Raw genomic sequence first — 21719 nt, 5'->3', positions numbered from 1 at the left:
AAACGTGGGGAAGGGAGACACCTGGCAATCACATCCTGACTTATTATTTGTGAACACTTCTTTCTTTATTGAAACCCTATCTCACAGTCTTTCTGTAATTAGTTGAAAGGAATTGGCAATAGTTTTTTTTCTTTTTTTACTATAGGCCTTTTTATTTTGACAAGACGCCACAATGACCGTCTTTAGTGTTCATTTGATGGTCGAAGCTTGCTCTCATCTTAGATTTAGGTTAGGCGTTTTTTGACCCTGCATTTACTATTTAATAAACACCCTTAAACTGTGATCACTTGTGTCTGTCTTTACTGTTGCCACCATGAGTTTCTTACAGGTCCCGCTTTCCACCACCCTTAGGGGAAATGTTATGTAGTGGGCTCTCCTCCCTAGCCTCAAAGGGAACGGCTCGCCCCTGGGGAGAAGTGACATGTTCCCATGAATCGTCACACTACACCCTTCAAAGATCGCTACCCTGCCATCCAGCTGCTGAGGACAACAATGTGTTGCTGCTTATGCTGCTAGTTCAAAGACCGATTCTCCTATCTCTTCCCACTGCCTACAAACACTCTACTGACCCAGACCAAAGTTCCCGACACATCCAAACCCCCTTTAACACTAATCTTCTTTCCTCTCTCTGCTTGCACCCACAAAATGATGTTTTTTTCCACTAAACAGCACCATTTCCTCCTCCGTCAATGAATTTACTTCATACTTCTCCACCAAACATTTGAAATAACCAACATATGGGACATCTTGTCCACCTCCTCCCTCATTTTCAGCTCTTCCCATCCTCCTCACACTCCCCCTTCTATATCACTTATTCCCCACCCTCACCACTGAACAACTAGATTCATCGCTCTGCCAACCGACCCTGCACTTCAATTGACCCCTTTGCACCACAACTGTTAAGAAACAGGTGCACATCACCCACACTCACCTCTTTGCCTTATTCACACAATCTCTCTCAACTGGTGTCTGTTCCAATACAGCCACAGCCATATCTCCCGTAAAGAAACCAAGTGCAACCTCTCATTCAATATTCCGGTCTCCCTCCTTCCCTAGTGCTAAAGTTCTCAAGACGGTTGTCTTCCACCACAGAGTAAACTATCTCAAGATACACTCACCTGGTGACACCCACTTGGTGACACGAACTAATCTGGATCATCCCAGTCCAAACACTTCACCAAGACTGTTCATCCATATCACCGATTCCAGATGTGGAAAACACTGGCAGGATCAGGATCGCTCGTTCAGCTGCTCATTATATCAGAGAATGCTCAGCTTTTTTTGGGCCCAACCTCTAGCTCCTCCATAACAGGTGGAAGTGCACTGCCCATTGCCCATTATGGACCAGTTGCCCCTGCAATCAATACAAGCTTTTCTTACATGCAGAACAGGCTCAGCCTAGCCAACAGCTTGTCCATACATTACACACAACCAAGTTCAGAAAAGCCATAGTAATGCAAGTTTCTCTTGAACTTACTGAACATACAAACATACCTCAAGCAGAACAGGTTCAACAAGGGCAACAGTAGTGCACCCTGCCAACCAATAATGATATTCATGTTTGAATAAACACTGCTTAATTCAACCAGTAGAGATCTTGTATGCATGAATAATAATAAAGAATAATTTAGCATTTATATAGCGCTACGAACCCTCATGCATCTGAGTGCTGCTTATTATTACCCATGGCGTGGTGCTCATTTATCGACCTCGGAAGGATAAAAGGCTGAGTTTGGCCTTGCCGGAATTCGAACCTGTGTTGGCAGGCTCTGCACGTATGTCAAAGCAAGTGCTCTACTCGCTGTGCTATCTGTCAGATTGCAATGTCATTATGTTTAGCATAGACATTGGTTATCCCCCTTTCTAAAGCAGATACTAACTTTGGTTGGTATAGGCATCATCTTTTTCTGCACAGACTTTTTTACTTGTCATTTTTGAACACAGATAAGGCGCTGTCCAAGTTTTAGAGCATAAATGTTCCAAGTTCTATTTTTTGTATTTCTTTATGGTGCCATAGTTAATTTTAAACTTTTAATACATTTTTTGACAAAAAACATCAACAAATGTTCACATAATTTATCTAATAGTCCTAAAAAGGTACAATTTACCAATCTATTAATATACAATACAATCAAAATCCTTAAAATGTTATGCTTCTATTTCATCGGGATACTCAGCAAGTCTCTTTTTCGCCTCCTGCCATTTTGCCCAGGCTGCCACCAAAAGTAATACAGATTTTGCTCCAACAAGTGCAGACCAAAATTGATCGCCAGTAATATCTTCAAAGTGAGTTATTTTATTTCCGTAGTTTTTATAATAACAGTCCTTTAGGGCCACACAAGTCGTCAGTAAATGCCTGCTGTTCTCGATTTTCATTTGACATAGTCGACAGATATTATCAATGTGCTGGGCTTTGTTCCAGTGAGCACAATATTCTCTGGTAGGTAAGAGATTGAACCTCAGATAGATTTTAAAACGTTTTAGATCTAATGTTCCAAGTAGGCAGTACAAACATTTGCTTTGTAACATTTGGCTCCTTTCAAAATTAGTAACTCTCAGTTCAGCAGACCAGACCTATGAATGTGGAGTCATGTAGAAAGACTGTATAATGGCTAGTTAGACCTTCATGTTGGACTCCCAAATAACCCTGTGCATATGAAGGCTCTTTTGCAATGGATGGTAGCAACTCAAGGTAAACCTTTGTATCCACCAACTCTCTATTATTTTGAGCATTTAATTGTCACTTGTTCTTGTTTTGATAAACAGACATTGCAGTTAAAAACACAAACACTTGGTCACCCCTACTGCACACTATGTGAATATCCATGAAGGAAAACGTTTTTCCAATAGCCCCATAATCATTCCATTGTTCTCCAGCAAAGCAGACATCTGTTGCCCCATCATACACAAATGAAGCAGGCTATCTGGCCAAAAAGATAATTTGAAAACTATCCTGAAGAGAAACAATACAGAAGTGTCTGTTTAGATCAGAAATATGCAAAAACTGAAAACCAGCTTGACGGACATCAAAATATCAGACAAGCTTGTGAGCACTAGAATAAGATCAGTCATGTGAAACTGAATAATCAAGTCTTTGGAAATAATCTTGGTGCAGAGCATTATACAAGTGTCTCTGATGTCCAGCACCTTTTTTTAGGTTTACAAATTGCACTTGAATACTACATGTTTGGGAGAACGAGCTTAAAGGCGTCTTAACTTGTGGCGAATTTGCCACAGTGGAGAAATTCTATCCCTACAAAAATTACCACACATTTGTAGAAGAAACCCATGAATCTCAAGTTCAAACACTGAACAATACTCATTAGAGAACATTTTAAAATGTTAAAATTGTAAACATAAGACAAACCAATTTAAAAGCATCAGAATTCATTTCCGTTTCAATATGTTTTTTACATCAGAGAAGGTGTTGATTTCATCCTGAATATGATATGCTAAATATCCAGCAGTTCCCGGAGTGAAATCATGTAGTTCTCCAGAGTATCTTGGCAATGCCTCAATTGAAATGTACCCTGTAGAGAAAATACATACTTAAATAAGTAGGCTCTCCAATTCACACTCTCAAATCATACTAGATGAGCTGTGTAGATTATATAAATATATAATGTTGATCCAGAAGAAAACAACGAGTAAATACTTTAATTAGGCTAACATCATCATTTATTTTGCATATTTGCGAGCTTTCGTGGAATGTCTCCACTTCCTCAGGCAGAGATGAAATGCTTCATTTCATCCCCACCTGAGGAACATGTGGGGAAAATGTGGGGCACATGTGGGCGAGGCACTCCTGGTTTGAGAGTGATGCGAACAGGTTAAGCAGAGAGCATGTGTCCAACCTTGTTGGCATGTGCTGCCCAGAGGGCCACAGGTACTGAGTCAATAAGGTGTTGTACCTGTGTAGCTTGTGCGGATGTTGGTATTGAAGGAGGCTCTGTTCAGGTTCCTTGAGAGTGGATTGTTGGAGGAAAAAACAACCTTCAGCTTGCCTAGATTGTGGAACCTCTAGATAAGTGCCATCAGGAGAACAATAAATGGTACAATGCATCTTGTATAGCAGATCAATACCTAACATATTAGCAGACGAGCAAGAGCTTAACAGAAAGGCATGGTGTTCAGCAATGGGACCAATGGCAACAGATAATTCACGCAATACCGGCTGTGGGATAGTGGTGCCAGATATGCCAACAGCATTGGCAATTTCCTTGGAGACATCCACATTTAGAAATCCAGCAGTTCACAGCGTGGAGTGTCTGGCACCAGTGCCAAGTAGTCTAGTGGTAGTAAAGCAGCAGACAGCATGGCAGGGTCCGTCTGGCAATGTCATTGTGACCCAAAAGAGATCTGAATGTCCTGGTAGCCCGTGTTAGGAGGAGGAGGATGTGAAGGGGCAGGTAGTGTAGGTGTAAGGTATTAAATAGTACGGTTAGGTGTGGAATCATTGCAAGTAGTAGTGGGACCATATAGCCATGGTCTGGAAGGTTTGGTAGGAAATTGCTGGATGAGATGACCCGTCTGCTTACAGATTACCCGTCTGCAGAAAGGTTGCCCTGGTAGGGGTTGCTGGGGAGGAAAAAATGGGTGTGCAAATATCTGTTGTGGCTCGTGTCCCCGGAGACAAGGTGCCAGAGGATTCTGTTGGGCATAGGGCTGGTGTGAGGTACCCTGGTGTCCCTGGCCCCCAGAGTCAGTCTTTTGGTGAGCATGCTGTATCTGCAAAACCCACCTCATCTTGCTTCTGGCATTTTAGATTGTCATAGAAATCTTGAGGTGCATTTTTTACTTATTCAATAGATCCAGATTGCCCACCCCCCTAAACCCCCACCTGAACATTTTGCATATTGTTAGAAATTTCCGGAAGTAGACCAGTCACACAAAATTTGTAAAAACTGAGTCTAGATAGGAAGTCATAGGATATTCACATTGGTTCTGTTTGCAAGATGCGATCTTTGCCCAGTCAAATTTTCCCGAACACTTACTTTGATGAGGGCAGTAAGAGCAGTAATATTAGCAGTAATAGCCTCACCTTCCGCTAGTGTGTCAGGCCATTGTAGTTTGTCCGTAATTTATTTTGTATACAGTGTCTTTGAGCACAGCTTGTAGGATTTTTTTTTTTTTTTTTTTTTTTAAAGGTAGCCAGTGGTGGGATTATAACAGGCAATCACTGTGTTCAAATGTTCCATGAAAGCAGTGGTGGTTGTCAGGCAATGTGGGAAATTGTTATAAGTCAGTGGAGCTCTAGGGAGTATGAATCCTCATAGGTTCCGCATCAGTATTAGCCAGTGGGAAGATGCATATTGTCATAAGGGCGGATGGAGCAGAGGATATTGAGGGGTCCACAGTGTGTAGCGAGGGTTGCTCAGGCTTAAGTGAATGTGACGATTCAGTATCTTGCAAGTTTTACTGGCCTGGAGATAACAGCTAAGGGGTCAGACAGTGCCAGCAAGTCCTCCATGACATTCTGGCATAATGAGTTAGATATGCCCCTGTAGCACTGTAGGGTAGGCAGGGGAGTGATTGTATATTGAGGTGGGAATCCACTTGGCTGGGAGCGAGTCCAGGGTCGGTGTAGATAGAGGCCGTAGGCAGCGGAAGTGTTTGCGGGGCGGGGGGAGGAAGATGAGGCTGTGGCAGGAGGGAAGATGAGGCGGCCGGGGTGCAGGCAGGGGTGTGAGAGGCATGGGAGGGGAGGGTGGTGGGGGGTAGCTGGTCTGGCAGCTTGCTTTGGCGTGGGCTGTTGGGGGAATGTGGCAGTTGGCGGTGGCGGGTGGAGGAGATGGCATGGCGGGTGGTGGTGTGAGGGCCCTCAGGTGAGGCGAGCATGGTGCTAGTCCATCCAAAAAGTCTACAGGTGGTGCTGTAGGTGCTTCTGAAAGGGATTCTTTACCAGTGTCTGCAGAAACACTTGGGTTTAGGCCTGTTCTGCAAGTGGGTTTACTGTTTGGCAGGCCGACCTTTGAGAAATGCCTGTACTGCTCCAATTCTTTCTCTAAACTAGCCTGCAAGGTCTTGGGCACAATCTGTTCATAGACACTTTGTACCAGGTGAACTAAGCTGACCAATGACCAACAGACATCTTATACTTCCTTTGTTCAAAAAGCCTCAAGCAAGACAAGGAGGTGATCCGCATGAAACAACCTTTCAAGTGGCCACTGAAAGTTCTTTTGAATCCTGCGTCCACAATTCCACATTTTTACATATTTACAGGTGAATGCCCCATACGTTGAAAACATGAAGAAGGCATCAGTCTCTACTGCAGGAACAAGTCGTGTTGTGGAAAGCTCAGAGCCCATTGCTAAGTCTAGAAATCAAAGAGCGTGGAGACACAGATGGAGGTTGGCCCACAGGTACTGCAGATCAAGCAGGATGGTGCAAACAGCCTCCCGGCAAATGGCATTTACCAGTGGTGACCGCTTAAAGACAAACCAGAGAGGTGGTACGCAAAGGGAGAAAGGAGCAAGCAAGGATTGATAGAGTTTACTGAATTCAAAGATAAAATCCTATACAAGAAGGACCAGAGGAACTGTGTCCGGCTTATCGCAGCAATAACATTTGCCACTTAACTATCAAAATGGCTAAAAAGACCCTCCACATTTCCTCTTTCGTTGAAATAAGACATGTTGTGCATGTATCTTTACGAAGCACAACAGACGGTGCATACAGAACTGCGACGCTATCTATTTAGCAACAGGCGAATGCAAAACATACCAGGTGATGCATTGCGATAGACAGCCAATACATGACATTGCAAATAATCATTTAGTCAAAGTCAAGTGCAGTCTTTACAGACGGAAAAAGGAGAAAGAGAAGATAAAAAAAAAATCAGGTACATCAGCAGGGGAGAGGAAGAGAGAAATGCGGCAGTGAAAAGGAAGGTTGAGTTGCTTCTGCTCAAGTTTGAGAGAGGCAGGGAGGCTGTTCCAGAGGGAGGCACCAGCCGAGGAGATTGATCTGCTCCCAACTGTCTGCTTAGAGAAGCGTCTGACCCTCAGAGTTGAAGGTGAATGACTTGAGAGCTCTAGAAGGAAGATGTTTTGGAAGATAAAGTTGGAGGTAGAATGGTCCCAGGCCACAGAAAGCCTTGTTGATGATGCAGAGGGTCTTGAACTTGATCCCTACAGTCACGGGAAGGCAGTGAAGAGCCAGTGTAGAGATTATAGAGCTGGAGAGCTACGATCCTTGGGCTTGAGGCAAAGGACAAGTCTTGCATTCCTGTTTTGCATAAATTGTACAGGACGAAGAGTAGAGGCAGGGAGATTTAGAAAGAGGCTGTTGCAATAGTCCAGCCTAGAGAGGACCAGAGCTCTGGAGACAGTGAGCTTCTGGGGGAAAGTGAGAAAAGGAAGAATACCTCTGAGGAGGTGCAGCTGATAGTCTGACTTCTTAGAGACATCAGAGATCTGAGGAGAGAAGGAGAGGGTGGAGGCGAAGATGACACCAAGGTTCTTAGCTTCACAGGAAGGAGCAGGAAGAGGGCCCCGTGTGGGTGGCCAGAAAGAGAGAGGAAAGGAGGGAGCATGTGTCCCAATGAGGAGGATCTCAGTCTTACTGGCATTAAGTCAGAGATCATTGACGGCACACCATTCCTGAACTGTGGCCAGACATTCTGGTATGAGAGAAGAAGCAGAGGTGGCTGACGGAAGCCTGAAAGAGAGCTGAGCGTCATCTGCATAACATTGAAAATTGGAGCAGAAAGTTGCGATACGGTGGGCAAGAGGTGCCAGGTAGTGGTTGAAGGGACAGGTTAAACCCCTGGGGAACACCAAGAGTAGAGAAAGAGATAGAAGAGAGGAAAGACCCCAGTTGGACCCAAGAGTGTCAGTTGGTGAGAAAGGAGGTCAACCAGGCCATGGCCGGATCAGTAATACCAAGGTAGTTGCGGAGGCGATTGAGCAGGATGGCATGGTTGACCATGCCAAAAGCAGAGGACATATCTAGCAGAATGAGGACAGAAGGGAGATTAGAGTCAAGATTGGAGAGCAAGTCTTCACTTGCTTTCATCATTCATCATTGTTGATCATTGTCATTGCCTGAACAGGAACGTATTGCCGTATTTGCCATGTTAAAACAATGATGGAGACACCTAAGCACGTCATGATAGAATGCTTAAACATGGGCATGGTATATATGAGCCATCTGGGTAAATGTGTACTTTATTTGGACACAATTAAGGATCCTTTACTCTGGAAGGGCTCTTTTTAGAGTGTGGTGGTTAAGCAATGGGCTCCTGAACATGTTAATAAGCAGTACCAGCACTGCATGATCTGGGGCATTTCTCCTTTTAGTTTATTATGATAAGGCATTTTATACTGTTTACTCAACAATGGATCATAGTACCATCTCACATTATATAGCAGAACTGTAAATGTTAGTGATTATATGAATTCTGATTTTAATTGAAAAATTGGTTTTTACAGTTAACTGTTTCAATGATGTATTGTATGATTTAACTTTTTATATGTGTAAAGTTTTATATTTAAATTGTATCACATTAAAATAAGTACAGAATAAGTGGAAGGGAAGGCCTGATGTGTCCTCTGCCCTAGAAGGGGATTGGGCCTGTCTGTGGTGCTGCCTGTAGAGCAGGCACTGGGAGGTGACGTGGAGGGTCTGAGGCCTAACTGTATGGGAGAGTCAAATGTAGCATACCATAGCCTAATTATAATCCTGTGTAACATATCATAGCAATCTTGCATAACACAGCAGACCTAGCAATCCTGACACATCAAGGCAAATTACAGATGGCAAACCTTACTAGTTAGTCATATCTTCATCGGTTTATCTTTGCATTAAACAGTCTTATTCACTATTTGTGTTTCTGAATTTGTTTGATCCAACTTCATATTTTGATTAGTCTTCTCGTGCCCAATCACAGTATTGGTTTATATTTTAGGTTCTCTGATCAGTTTTGATCTTTTAGTCTTCTAAAATAACTGTCAGATGAGTTTCTTCAATAAATTCCTTCATGTCAGTCCTTTGTTAGCTGTGATAGTCTTGAGCAAACTCTTTGTATTTCAAAATGAACCTCTTTGAATATCTTCCATTGAGTATGATTCTATAGTAACCTTTGTTCTAAGCACTCTGTATTTGTTTTTCACATAAAGAAATTAAATTGTAGTTAATTATATATTTTATTGGAATTACAATTCACTTAATATGACGTTACCCTTGAAGAGGTTCGGTGCCAACACGTTTTGCCTCTTTTATGACCGTTATAATGCAACACAGAGATCCAAATCAATAAAAGTACTTAAAATATACACCAATACCTCGAAGGGACATTAGGAGACTAATGAAAATACATATGTTGATTAATGAAATTCAACTGAACTAATAGCAAATAAGACAGATCAAAACAGAGAAAAGATAAAGAAAAAAATAATTGATAATTGGAGAAATCTGTAACTGTGACTAATGTATACATAATACTAGATTAAACAGACACGGACCATGCAGGATTGTAGCAGTAATTTCATTAGATTGTATTTTCCTATACCAAGCTTAGGAGGCACAAGGCTGTCATCACAATGTAGAACAGTGGGATAATAGGTGGCAAATGGAGAGACATTGTGTTTGCTGCAGTAGTTGGTTAACTCAAAGCAATGTACTTGTTTCAAGACCATCTAAATCTTTCAATAGCTGTGGCAGGGCTGAAGAAGGAGTCTGACTCACGTTGAACAAATGTAACTCGTTTGTTTAAACAATAAGAAAAATACCTAACTCACCTTATTGCTATGGGAATGTTCCATACCTAACCAAACTAAGGGTGCTAGTTTGTCATCAATAGTACAAAGAAAAATGCCCTCTGTCCAAAACATACTTCTAGCAGACCCTACCACTAAAACTAATAACTAAAGATTGCCAAAATGGATATCTTCTGGCACCATCCCTTTAGCCATATGACCACGTTGCAGCATCACAGATGTTTCAAATGGGAACTCCCCTTTGCAGGACTGTGGAAGAAAGAGGCCATGGTGTAACGCTCACCTGGTATCCACGAGGACGTCACTCAGCCTGTTCTGACCTCTTACGACCTTCAAACCCTCCCCTGGAGTCTGCTCGACTGGAGACTGGGCCTGAAACACAGGATTGGTAGCGTTTAACTCCCTATTGTCTCTGTGTGCTTGAACCCCTTCTTCCCCAGGGTCCAACCCTTCCCTTTGATCCACAGCTCACCTTGTTTTCTTGGAAAGTGTGCTCTCCTCCTGCTTTCAGTGCAGGGGCGCGTTGATTGATGCAGGCTCGTTGCTGCCTAGTTACTTCACTGGCAAGTGTCCGACAGGTAAGTATAATGAGTCTTTTGAACAGTTCTCTAACTTCGTTCCTTTCCTTCCTTAGATGATGGCCGGCGTCCGGGGATGGCGACGTGCTGCTGAGATGAGTAGCGATGAAGGTGAGTGAGAGCGCGATGCGACCCTTTCGTATTTGTATTGAACGGAGTTCTTTTTCTGTGTCTTTTAGGTGCTGCGACTTTTTCAGCGTGGATGCCGGTTATGAAGAAGAAATGCGGTGAGTAAGCGCGTTATGTGGCGCCTCTAGATGTCTCCACACTAAGCTGGAGTGTCTTTTCCCTCTTGCAGATGGATGAGCAGTTCCGGAGACAGAGTTTCCCCAGAGCGGCTGGGATTCAGGTAAGCGTTTCAAGCTTGTACAGTCTTTAAAAATAAGTGAAGATTTGCTGAATGCTTACTAATGCCTTTTTTCTGTTCTTTTCCCTTTTCCTTAGGAAGCGGCGTGCCGGGATGAGAATGACACCGCCAAAGATGCCCGCAGAACAGAAGGAGCGATGAATGATGGGCAGAAGCGTCGCAAGGTAAGGCTGTTCCTAACGGTGTTCTTGCAGGAGCTGGGCGCAGAAGAAAGATGCAGGCCTACTGGAGACCAATCCGAACATGGTGAGTGTCACCCTGCAGGTGCAGAAAACGCAAAGCACGTTTCTCAGCCTGTGCATGGCTTAAATAGTCTCTGGGTATCCCAGGTGTCTCTGGGCTGAACCACACCCAAAAGACTAGACTGCACATGCAGTTCTGGGAACCGAAATATGTGGGGGCATCCATCTTGTCCCCATCAATGCACTACAAGTCCAATCCCCAATGTTATCCTATGGGAGTGAGTGAGTCTGGTGCCACAAGCGCCAAGTCTGACTCCAAGTGGGTCTTTGGAGGGATGGAAAGGACCTTTAGGGCCATGTAGGTGATCGTGGCCTGGCTCCAGCCTGACATCTTGGAGGGCTGGGGACATGAGGGGCAGGAATCATGACACAAGGCCCTGGTGGATCGTGCCCTGAAACCCTCTGGTGGGTCCTTGCCCGCCAGTCTAACATTTTGAAATCATAATGATAATCCACCTGGACAAAGTCTGTTTTGAAACAGCTTTCCCTAATTTGCGTCCATTATATCCTATGAGCCTTTCTTCCTCTTTGCTGGGATGCAGCGGAGGATAAAACGCCGGCAGAACGATTTTCTGATTTAGATGGAAGTCTGATTCTATTTTAGGTAGGAAGGAGGGTTTAACCCTCAACACAATCCTGTCCTTGTGGAATACGGTAAAGGGTGGCTTTGTAGAGAGTGCTTGCAACCCGCTCTCTGCAGATGTTAAAGCAACCAGCAGAATAGTCTTGAAGGTGAACAACCTCAATGGACATTTGTGCAAAGGTTCAAATGGTGCACACATTAAACATTTTAGAACCAGGTTGAGGTCCCAAACTGGAACCAGAAAAGCATAAGGTGGGAACACATTTGTGAGCCCTTTCAGAAATTGAGACACCAATGGAATTTTGAAGTAAGAACATTCTTCCGATGAGTGCTTGAAGGAGCGCTGCTAAATAAACCTTAATGGTCCCACTGTGAAGACCTTTGTGTGCTAATGAAAGCAGAAAGGATAGCACATCCGGAGTCGAATATAGAAAAGGATCAACATTCTTTTCCCTGCACCAGTCGCAAAACGTATTCAAATGGCAACGGTACAGAGATTTTGTTGCTGGCCTTCTTGTCGAAAGCAACACCTCCATCACATCATCCGGGAGGTCCCAATCCTTGTATCTCAACCTTTCAGAAACCAAGCTGACAGTTGAGAGTGCTGACCTCTGGATGGAGAGCCTGACCCTCCCTTTGCAAGAGAAGTTCCTCTCTTTGTCGAAGACGTATCGGAGGACAGATGGACATGCCCAGAAGGTCCGGGTACCATGTCCTCCTGGCCCAATCTGGGGCAATTAGGATCATGTAGCTCCTGTACCGTCTCAACCTCCTGATTACTTGAGGAATGACGGGGACCGGTAGAAACGCGTATAGCAGTGGAAAATCACAATCCTCCACGAACGTGTCTCCTAGAGCTCCTTTCGAAGGAAATTCCCCTGAGTAGTACCTTTCGCACTTCCGGTTGATCCCGGTTGCAAACAGATCTACTTGAGGGGTTCCTCAAAGGGTGAAGATCTCTTGGAGAACTTCACAAGCTAGTTCCCGCCGCTGGCTGTGAGATCGTTGGTGTGGGCTCCCAACCCAGCGAGTGAGGCGTCCGTCACTACAGTTGTCTCCGGCCATGGTTGCCAAAAAGGTGCTTCCCTTCAGGATATTTTCCTTGCAGGCCCACCATAGAATATCTTGCATAACTTTGATCGGGACCTGCAGTAGATCCGACATCCGTCCCGAGAACGGGAACCATTGTGTTCAGAGAGCTGACCGTAGGCATCTCATTCGTAGATGGGACCTCTGGTACCAGGTGAATGTAGAATGACATGAGGCTGAGAAACCTTAGGAATTCGAAGGCTGGGAGACAGTGGGCATTCTGAAACTTTGTTACCATCTGGAGAATGTCTTGAGCCCTCACCTTGGGTGGCAAGCACTTTCCCAAGAACATGTCTAAAACAGCCCTGATATACTGCAGCTATTGGGAAGGTGTCATGTGTGACTTCTTGAAATTTGAGGGAGAAGCCCAGTCTGTGTAGTGAGTGGCAGGTAACGCTGAGGTGATCCAAGGCTTGTTCAGGAGAACGCGCCCTGATAAGCCAATCGTCCAGGTAGGGGTAGACGTGAATCCCCCTGTCCTGAGATGCACTGCCACCACCACCATTAGTTTGGTGAAGACCCTCGGGCAGAGGTCAACCCGAAAAGGCAGGACTTGAAACTGATAGTGCAAGCCACCAACTGCGAACCTCAGGTATTTCCTGTGCTTGAGATGGATTGGCACATGAAAATAAGCATCCTGAAGGTCCAATGACACCAACCAATCCTGTCATTGAAGGGCCCGAAGGATCTGATAAAGTGTGACCATCTTGAATGTGTCCTTCCTGAGGAGCTTTTTCAAGTGTCTCAAGTCCAAGATGGGTCTCAGTCCTCAGTCTTTCTTGGGGATCAAAAAATATGGGGAATACCAACCTTTGTTCCTCTCCGCTACAGGCACTGGTTCTATAAGCACATTACTCTAGCAGGGTTAATATTTCCTGCACAAGGAGCGGATCTGGAATCCTCAAAGAGTGTTTCCCCGGTGGATTGGTGTGGACTGCGTTATGAATGGTAGGCAGTGACCGTGGGCTATTGTCTCCCCACAGCCCACGCATCTGAAGTAATGGCTCGCCATTCTTCAAGATGCTGAGACAGTCTGCCCCCCACCGGTGACACGTAAAGCAAGCTCTCAAAGGGGTTTTGAAGCAGTTGCTGCAGCCGCTGATGGCAGGTAGCTGAAGTTGGCCTGGCACCTCTACCTCGTCCACCACAAGGAAACCTCCGTTGGCCTCCTTGACTGGCCATTCCTCTCGCCTTTCCAAATGAGTAGTAGTGAAAAGATCGCCCCCTCCATGGCTGTCCCGCCGGAGGAAAAGGCTGAGGTTGCCTAACAGCGGCCCCTAAAGATTTGGCAGCCACCTTCGAGGTCTGCAACCTCTCAAGGCTCTCGTCAGCCTTGCTGCCAAAAAGCTGAGACCCGTCAAACGGCATGTTGAGAAGATGAGCCTGCACATCTGGTGCACAACCTGACTTCAGGGCCATACTCCCTGCTGAAAATACCTTTCGTGCCAATCCATCCACGTGCTTGTCGTCCCTATCAGGAGGGATGTTCGGGTATGCAGCCTTGTTCCAGGTAGCCGTGGCTGCTTGGACCACCAGACTCTCCAGTGTGGGGTGTTTGGACAGGTAGCCGGGTCGCTACTGGAAGGGCGATATTTCTTTATAAGGGACTTGTCCACCGCCGGATTGGTGACAGGGGTCTACCAATTTCTGGCCACCCTTTTTTGCAGAGCCATATGGAAGGGTAATATAGGATCCATAGATGGACCTTGGTCTAGAATAACGGTCAGATCATGCTGATCAAACGGTACCGGGGGTGGTCCAGCCCAGCCTAGGTACTCCACTACTCTGGACATCAGTTTGCGGTATGAGCAGTCAGCGTACTCCCCTGGTTCTGGCCTGCAGAACTCCAACTCAGGAGAGGTATCAATGCAGCTGGCATTATGCAAGGCGTCATAATAATCTTCCATCTTGCTCTCTTCTGATATGAAGCATTCCCACACATTGGGGGTTCCATACTGAAGCCCAAAAGGGGCATCCTCCCTATCTGATCTCTCTTCCTCCTCAAAAATGGACGAGAGGGATTTGAAAAAAATCCTTCTTCGACAGAGGAGTGAAGATTTTTTCAGCAGTACTCACTGACTTCAAAGGCGTCCATGTAGATTTGGTTTTAGCCTTCTTATGAGTTTCCTCAGGCCCAGGGGGCTGAACTGATACAATCGGTACCTTTGACGTAGACAATGGCATTGAAGACCTAGAGGAGGTTGACTAATTAATTGACAGGCTCCTTTCAACGGTTTTGGCGCCGAGGGCTTCGAAGGTTCTACAGGCTTTGAAGGCGATGACCTCGAACACTCGCCATGTCTCAAGTGATTCTTGTCCATTTGAGGCCACGAGGGCTCTCGATGTGAATCACGCCGTCCACCTGGGCTCAAGGACGCGCAAGTTTCGGGTCGAGACCGCTCCTTGCCAGCTTAGACAGAAGGCGCAGTTGAAGCCTTACTCTGCTTCTCAAAAATGTTTAGCATCTCTACAAGGAATGCTTCCCACTCTGCGGGCGTCGACTTTTTGGAGGGGCATCTTACTCTCTCGGGGGTACCGCCTAACTAGGATGAAGAGGAAGGCGACCGATGGTGCCTCCTCCGGCACCGTGAACGTTTTCTATCCTTGCGCTGAGGAGAGCGGTCACTCGACTCGGCGGTCAAAGTATGATAAGGTTGGGTTTTACGGTGCTGGGATATCTTGCCTGCCTGCAACTTCCCCTTTCGTTCTCGCAATGTCTTTCTGTCACAGCTTGAAACTTGGTATAGGATTCGGTGTCGTGACCTTGACCTGGGCAGCACAGACAGATGATGCGGATCCGTGATGGACATCTTGGAGCCACACTCCATGCATTTTTTTAATTCGGAACAAGGGGTTGGATTTAAAGACGGAGACATATTTATCGACGGTAACTGCGCAAACGAGGTAACTACACAATCGAATTGAACGAGGCGCGCCGAATTTCAAATCAAACACGTTTGCGGAAAAACAGAACTGAGGCCAACGGGCACCATGTGTGCTACTTATAACATCCGATGACGTCACCCTCGACGGAGGCCTTCAAGGGACATCGACTCAACACCATCGACGCAGGGCGGCCTCTGCCGAAAAAGTTTTCGGAATCAGCCGAAGCTGGACATTACATGTCAAAGATGAGGAATACGTTGGAGGACACAATCCTTTCAAAGTGTACTGGTTGAGGGGTGACCGGGTGAGGTCTGTAATACCGCTGCATATTTATTGTACTGATCATACTCTGTTTATATTGTGTACCACGATTGTATCAGGTCTTATGTAGGTGTTACAAAAGGTCTTATGCTGTCAGGTAGCCGCAGCCATAGTTTTTGCACGGCTGCCTGGCTGCCAACTGCACAAGGTGTGCAATTGCAAAAGTAACTATGTTGATTCATGCTGTGATAGTTGAATCACTGACTCAATTATTCTGAAAGCAAAGGTTCCGCATATTGAACTAAGGAGAGTCTATGCTAGTCTCTGCCAATATTAGAAATGCTTGCTCTCGCTACAAATTACATTAAGGGTGTGTGTTCTATTTGATCCTTGCTATCTATTGAGTTTTCCTCTACCCACTCATGCCCTCAACCCCCTGTGCCCTCACGATCCCATCACTGTCCGCCCCTCCCGGTTTCAAGTACTCTCTTTGCGCATTCCAAATTAAGTACTGCCATAGCAACAGTGCATTATGGCAGCGAGGTGTGGGACTGTGGAGTCTGGTGGGATCGGTGTGGTCGGTAGTGAAGGAGTGAGATGTGCAGTGCTAGATACAGCGATGAAAAGAAAAGATGAGTCAGCATCGTGTCCTGTGGGGACTTCAGCATGTGTTTATGTTTATTAGGTTTATATGGCATTTTAATCCAAAGCGCTTTACAGTATAACAACAAGGAACAATAATGAAAGCAGCATATTTGCAATCATGAAACAAACCAGTGAGACAATATGTAGAACAATTTACTTAGGTGGAGGGGAAGGGGGAAGGGAAGGGAGAGGAGGTAGGTAAGGAAGGTTTCAAGTATCTGATTTGAGATCAGTGGGAGCGAGAAGAAGGGAGGGACGTGGATAGGAAGGGGAACAGGGGAGCTGAGGAGGAGAGAAGGTAGGGAAGGAAAGTCGGGGGGTAAGTGGAGAAGGGCTTTCAAGGAAGTGCGGAAGGATGAGTAGGTTGGGGTGGAGCAGATAGAAAGAGGTAAGGAGTTCCAATGTAGGGGGGGCCAAAAGCTGAAAGGAACGGATGGTTTACCCATTGCATCACCGCAGGACCTGTACCCCAAAAACGATTGTTTCACAAGGTGATATTAATGACTCCAAGTTGACTAAGATCACTCATTTTTATTCAAAACATGAGGGTATAAGTTCTCTAACATTGGAGCAGTGCAGTTTAGATGCAATTGAGGAAGAATCTGCTGCGCAGGGGATTGTGGCAGCTCCAAATGAATCACTTCAATGCCTGGGCACTAAGCTATTAGAAAGAGTTTTTAACCCCATGTGTAGTGGTATTAGTATTGCTGGTAATGGGTCCAATGAACCTGGTTTGGGTCCAAACAGTGAGCTGACTATAGCAATTGATGAGGCTTCTGTTATCTATGAGCCTTATGCTATAATATACAGCATGCAGGATGCCACATCCCAGTCAGGTATCGCTGGGAATGGTGTTAGCAACCTAAGCCATCCAATTAACACAAGGAATAGGAGTACAATATGTGGTGCAGAGCATGTGATTGATAACGCAATAGAGAATCTTGAGACTCAGATCGTAGCGACATCTACCCCGTTGCGTGCGTGTGTGTGTGTTGGAGTCCAACTGTGACATGCAAACAGTTATTGTTGGTGTGGGGCCATTGCCTGAAAATGTTGATGTGAATGATTACGTAAAGAGAGCACATTTTGAAAAAGCCACCCAGGTTTGTAATGCGACTACGTTATATGAAGACAAAAGTATTGGGATTAACAGTAGTATTACCTCAACAGCCATATTTGCCGTGTTGGAAAATGTTGTATCCACAGTAGTTGAAAGATGCGAGATGCAACTGATGTGCAGTCCATTCTATTGCATAAAAGCATTAAGAAAGAAAGAAAAATACTTGGAGAACAAGGGACTGAAACGGATATAGATAATGTTTAAAGAACCATGACTGTGCCAGACTTAGGAAACTGTGTTGTTTGCACCTCCATGGTCACCCCATGTGGTGCCGAGGATAGCGTCTTCGGGTCTAATGGTTCTTCCCAGATTGATTACATCTTAGTATGCCTTGCGGCCTGGAGATTCATAGCCAACTTTGAGATTGTTGACAGGCAGGAAAGCAACCACCGACAGCTCTCTCATTTCCCTCTGACTCCCCCCCCTCTTCTCATGGGCCCTCATTTCAAACCCAAGCTGTGGCTGTTACAGGGCATGCTAGGAAAGGGGGAAGTGGGTGAACCTTTTGAAGGAGATTATCCTGAACATTTATAATGCTACTCTCCCATTTATCTAGAATATATGTAGTCCTCATTTTAATGACTATAGGGTCCTTTCTGATTTTGGGAAGGTTATTCATATGGGTCTGTGGGTCAGTGATCTAATGCATCCCCTACAGGGACCTGCGTTTGACCTCGTGGTCACAGGCTCGAATTCCGACAGGTCCACTCAGCCCTTCATCCTTCAGAGTCCATACAATGAGTACCATTAAGTTGGGTAACAAACATCTGTAATCTGTTAATAATGCCAAGATTCCCCTTCAGGGGTGGGGGTGAGGGGGGAGGAGACAGGGGACATGTGCTCTACAAATATACCTGTTTGTTATTCAAGGTATTTTTCCTCTTGCAAGCCATCCAAGATCAGTAGTAAAAAGACATACAGTAACAAAGGAGGGTTGGTACAACCATGAATTTGTCCGGGCTAAGCAGCTTTTGGTGGACTGTCTGTTTACAGTGCGGCCAATTGACAAATCTTTGCTGTGAGCTAGACAAACAAGTTACTTACCAACTGTAACGTTCTTTCGACTGAGGGTGCTGTGCTCGAGGTCGTGGCGTCGACTGTTCCTCGACGGGCTCCATACCGTGTCGACGTCACTGATGATATAAGTAGCTCGAGCCGTGCCCGCTGGCTTCAGTTTTGTTTTTTCGAGGAAATACTCGTGGAACATCTAGGCATATGCTGTGACTGATAAGCCCATCGTGAGAGGAAATTGTAAGAAAAGACAAACTGTACTGCGGGGTAGGCTGGGAGGGTCGATGAGGAATACGTGGGAGGAACATCCAGTCGAAAGAACGTTACAGTTGGTAAGTAACTTGTTCTTCGAATGGATTGTGTCCTTCCACATATTCCTCATCTTGTGATAGACTCCCATAGCAGTGATCAATTTGGAGGTGGGAGTGCTAGTTTTTGTTTTCATGGACAGAGTGAAGTACCGCTCTGGCAAATAGTCCCTCATTGGAGGAAGAGGCATCTAAACAGTAATGCTTGATAAAAGTATGCATTGATGCCCATGTTGCAGCCGAGAAAATATCCATTGCAGGGACTCCCCTCTTCAAAGACGCAGAAGTAGCCATTCCCCTAGTGGAGTGAGCACGTAGCCCATCCAGTAAGTCTTTTCTTGCTAATCTGTAGCATTCCAATATAGCTAGAATGATCCAGCGGGATATAGTTTGTTTTGTCACGGCTAACCCCAATTTACAACCTGTGTAACCCACAAAGAGTTGGTCTTGACGTAATTTTGTCATTCTTGAAATGTAAAAGCTGAGGGCCCTCTTGGGGTCCAGCCTATATAATCTCTCCTCTTCTTTTCCCAAAAGAGGAGGAGGATAGAATGTTCGTAAAAGAATTTTCTGCGACAAATGGAAGTCGGAAACTACTTTCGGTAAGAAAGATGGTTTAACTTTCAGAACTACCTTGTCCTTGTAAAATGTGGTGTATGGAGGTTTACATTAGAGAGCCTGTAGTTCACTAACCCTGCGGGCTGATGTTAATGCCACAAGAAGAATTAGTCTTTAGTGTTAAAAGCCTCAATGGACAGGAGTGCAGAGGCTCAAATGGTATACATGTTTGGAATTTAAGAACTAAATTTAAATCCCAAGTTGGAACATGAAATGGTATTGGTGGATATACATTTATAAGTCCTTTCATGAACTGTATTATTAATGGTATTTTAAAGTAAGAAACCTCTTCCGAGGAGCGCTTAAAAATGGACAGTGCAGCAAGATATCCTTTGATTGTTCCGATTTGGAGCCCCAGATTGGCTAGATGTAATAGAAAAGAAAGCACCATTGGTGTGCTACATTGAAAAGGGTCCACATCCCTAACTTTGCACCAGTTACTGAATTTATTCCAACGACACAGGTACAAGGATTTCGTTGCTGGCCTCCTGGCCAAAAGCAAAATCTCCATTACGTCATCCGGAAGATCCCAATTCTTGTATCTCAACCTCTCAGAAACCATCCATGAAGGTTAAGTGTGTTGACCTCTGGATGGAGAACCTGACCTTCCTCTTGCGAGAGAAGATCCTCTCTTTGTGGAAGACATACTGGAGGGCAGCTGGACATGTCCAGAAAGTCCGGGTACCACGTCCTCCTGGCCCAGTCCAGGGCAGTTAGGATCATGGTTTTCCTGAACTTTCTCAACCTCCTGATTACTTGAGGAATCACAGGGACTGGAGGAAACGCGTACAGCAGGAGAAAATCCCAATCCACTACGAACGCGTCTCCTAGAGCTCCTGTCGGGGGAAATTCCCTTGAGCAATACTGATCACACTTCCGGTTTACCGTGGTTGCGAACAGATCCACTTGAGGGGTTCCCCAAAGGGCGAAGATCTCCAGAAGGACTTCCTGAGCTAACTCCCACTTTTGGGAGACTGTGCTCTGCCTGCTCAGAGCGTCTGCCGCCCGTGTTCTGCTCTCCGGCTAGGTGAACTGCTGATAGAGAGATTCCCTCTTGTATCGCCCAGAACCAGAGCTGTATTGCCTCTCTGCACAGAGGTAGTGATCCTACGCCTCCTCTTTTGTTGAGGTAGTACATGGCCACTGTGTTGTCCGTCATTATCAGGACATTCTTTCTCTGTACGGAGGGCAGGAAGGCCTTCAGTGCAGTGTGATTGCCCTCAGCTCCAATAGGTTGATGTGTAGTTTGGATTCCGATGGAGACCAACGTCCGCTGATTGTCAGATCGTTGGTGTGAGCTCCCCAGCCCGTGAGTGAGGCGTCCATCACTACTGTTATCTCCGGCCATGGTTGCCAAAAAGATTCTCCCTTGAGGATGTTGTCGTTGCAAGCCCACCATGATAGATCTTGAGCAACTGCGCTCGGTACTTGCAGAAGATCTGACATATTCCCCGAGAATTGGGACCGCTGAGTTCTGAGGGCCCATTGGAGGGATCTCATTCTCAGTCTGGCCTCTGGTATCAGAAAAATGCAAGATGCCATGAGTCCGAGCAACCTCAGGAAATCGAAGGCCGGCAGATGCTGGGCTTTCTGGGATTTTGTTACCATCTGCTGGATGTGTAGAGCTCTCACCTCGGGCGGCGAGGCTTTGCCCGAGGAAGTGTCCAAGACTGCTCCGATAAACTGGAGTTGTTGGGAAGGTATCATGTGAGACTTCTTGAAATTGAGGGAGAAGCCCAGGTTGTGGAGGAAGTGGCAAATGATCGACAGATGTTCCTGAGCTTGTTCTGGAGAACGTGCTCCAATTAACCAGTCGTCCAGGTAGGGGTAGACGTGAATCCCCCCCTCTCCTGAGACTCGCACCACTACCGCCATCAGTTTGGTGAAAACCCTCAGAGCGGAGGTCAGCCCGAATGGCAGAACTCGAAACTGATAGTGAGAACCGCCAACTGCGAACCTCAGGTATTTTCTGTGCTTGGGATGTATTGGCACATGAAAATAAGCACCCTGAACGTTTAATGATATCAACCAGTCTTGGAGTTGGAGAGCCTGAAGGATCTGAGCAAGGGTTACCATCTTGAACTTGTCCTTTCTGAGGAATTTGTTCAAATTTCTCAAGTCCAAGATGGGTCTCAATCCTCCGTCCTTTTTGGGGATGAGAAAATAGGGGGAGTACCAGCCTTTGTTCCTCTCTGCTAAAGGTACATGTTTTATTGCACCTTTCTCTAGCAGGGTTATAATTGCCTGCCAAAGGAGCGGGTCTGGAATTTTGGTAGAGCTGGCTCTTGGTGG

The 21719-nt window shown here is 45.6% G+C and overlaps 1 protein-coding gene across 1 annotated transcript in view; it reads right to left on the bottom strand.

The window, feature by feature from the left end:
- Positions 1–2146: 2146 nt before the first annotated feature.
- Positions 2147–21719, bottom strand: part of TERB2 (telomere repeat binding bouquet formation protein 2) — a 446976-nt gene continuing 427403 nt past the window's right edge. The window contains exon 7 of the mRNA XM_069625425.1: positions 2147–3530. Within this exon, the coding sequence (XP_069481526.1) occupies positions 3388–3530 (143 nt within the window). The 3' untranslated portion in view covers positions 2147–3387. The remainder of the gene's footprint in view (positions 3531–21719) is intronic.

The sequence above is a fragment of the Ambystoma mexicanum genome, chromosome 11 (genome assembly GCF_040938575.1).
Source record: "Ambystoma mexicanum isolate Mex_15411 chromosome 11, UKY_AmexF1_1, whole genome shotgun sequence".
NCBI classification, from domain to species: domain Eukaryota; kingdom Metazoa; phylum Chordata; class Amphibia; order Caudata; family Ambystomatidae; genus Ambystoma; species Ambystoma mexicanum.
The sequence above is the reverse complement of the archived record's forward strand: the minus strand, read 5'-3'. Positions and strand labels throughout refer to the sequence as shown.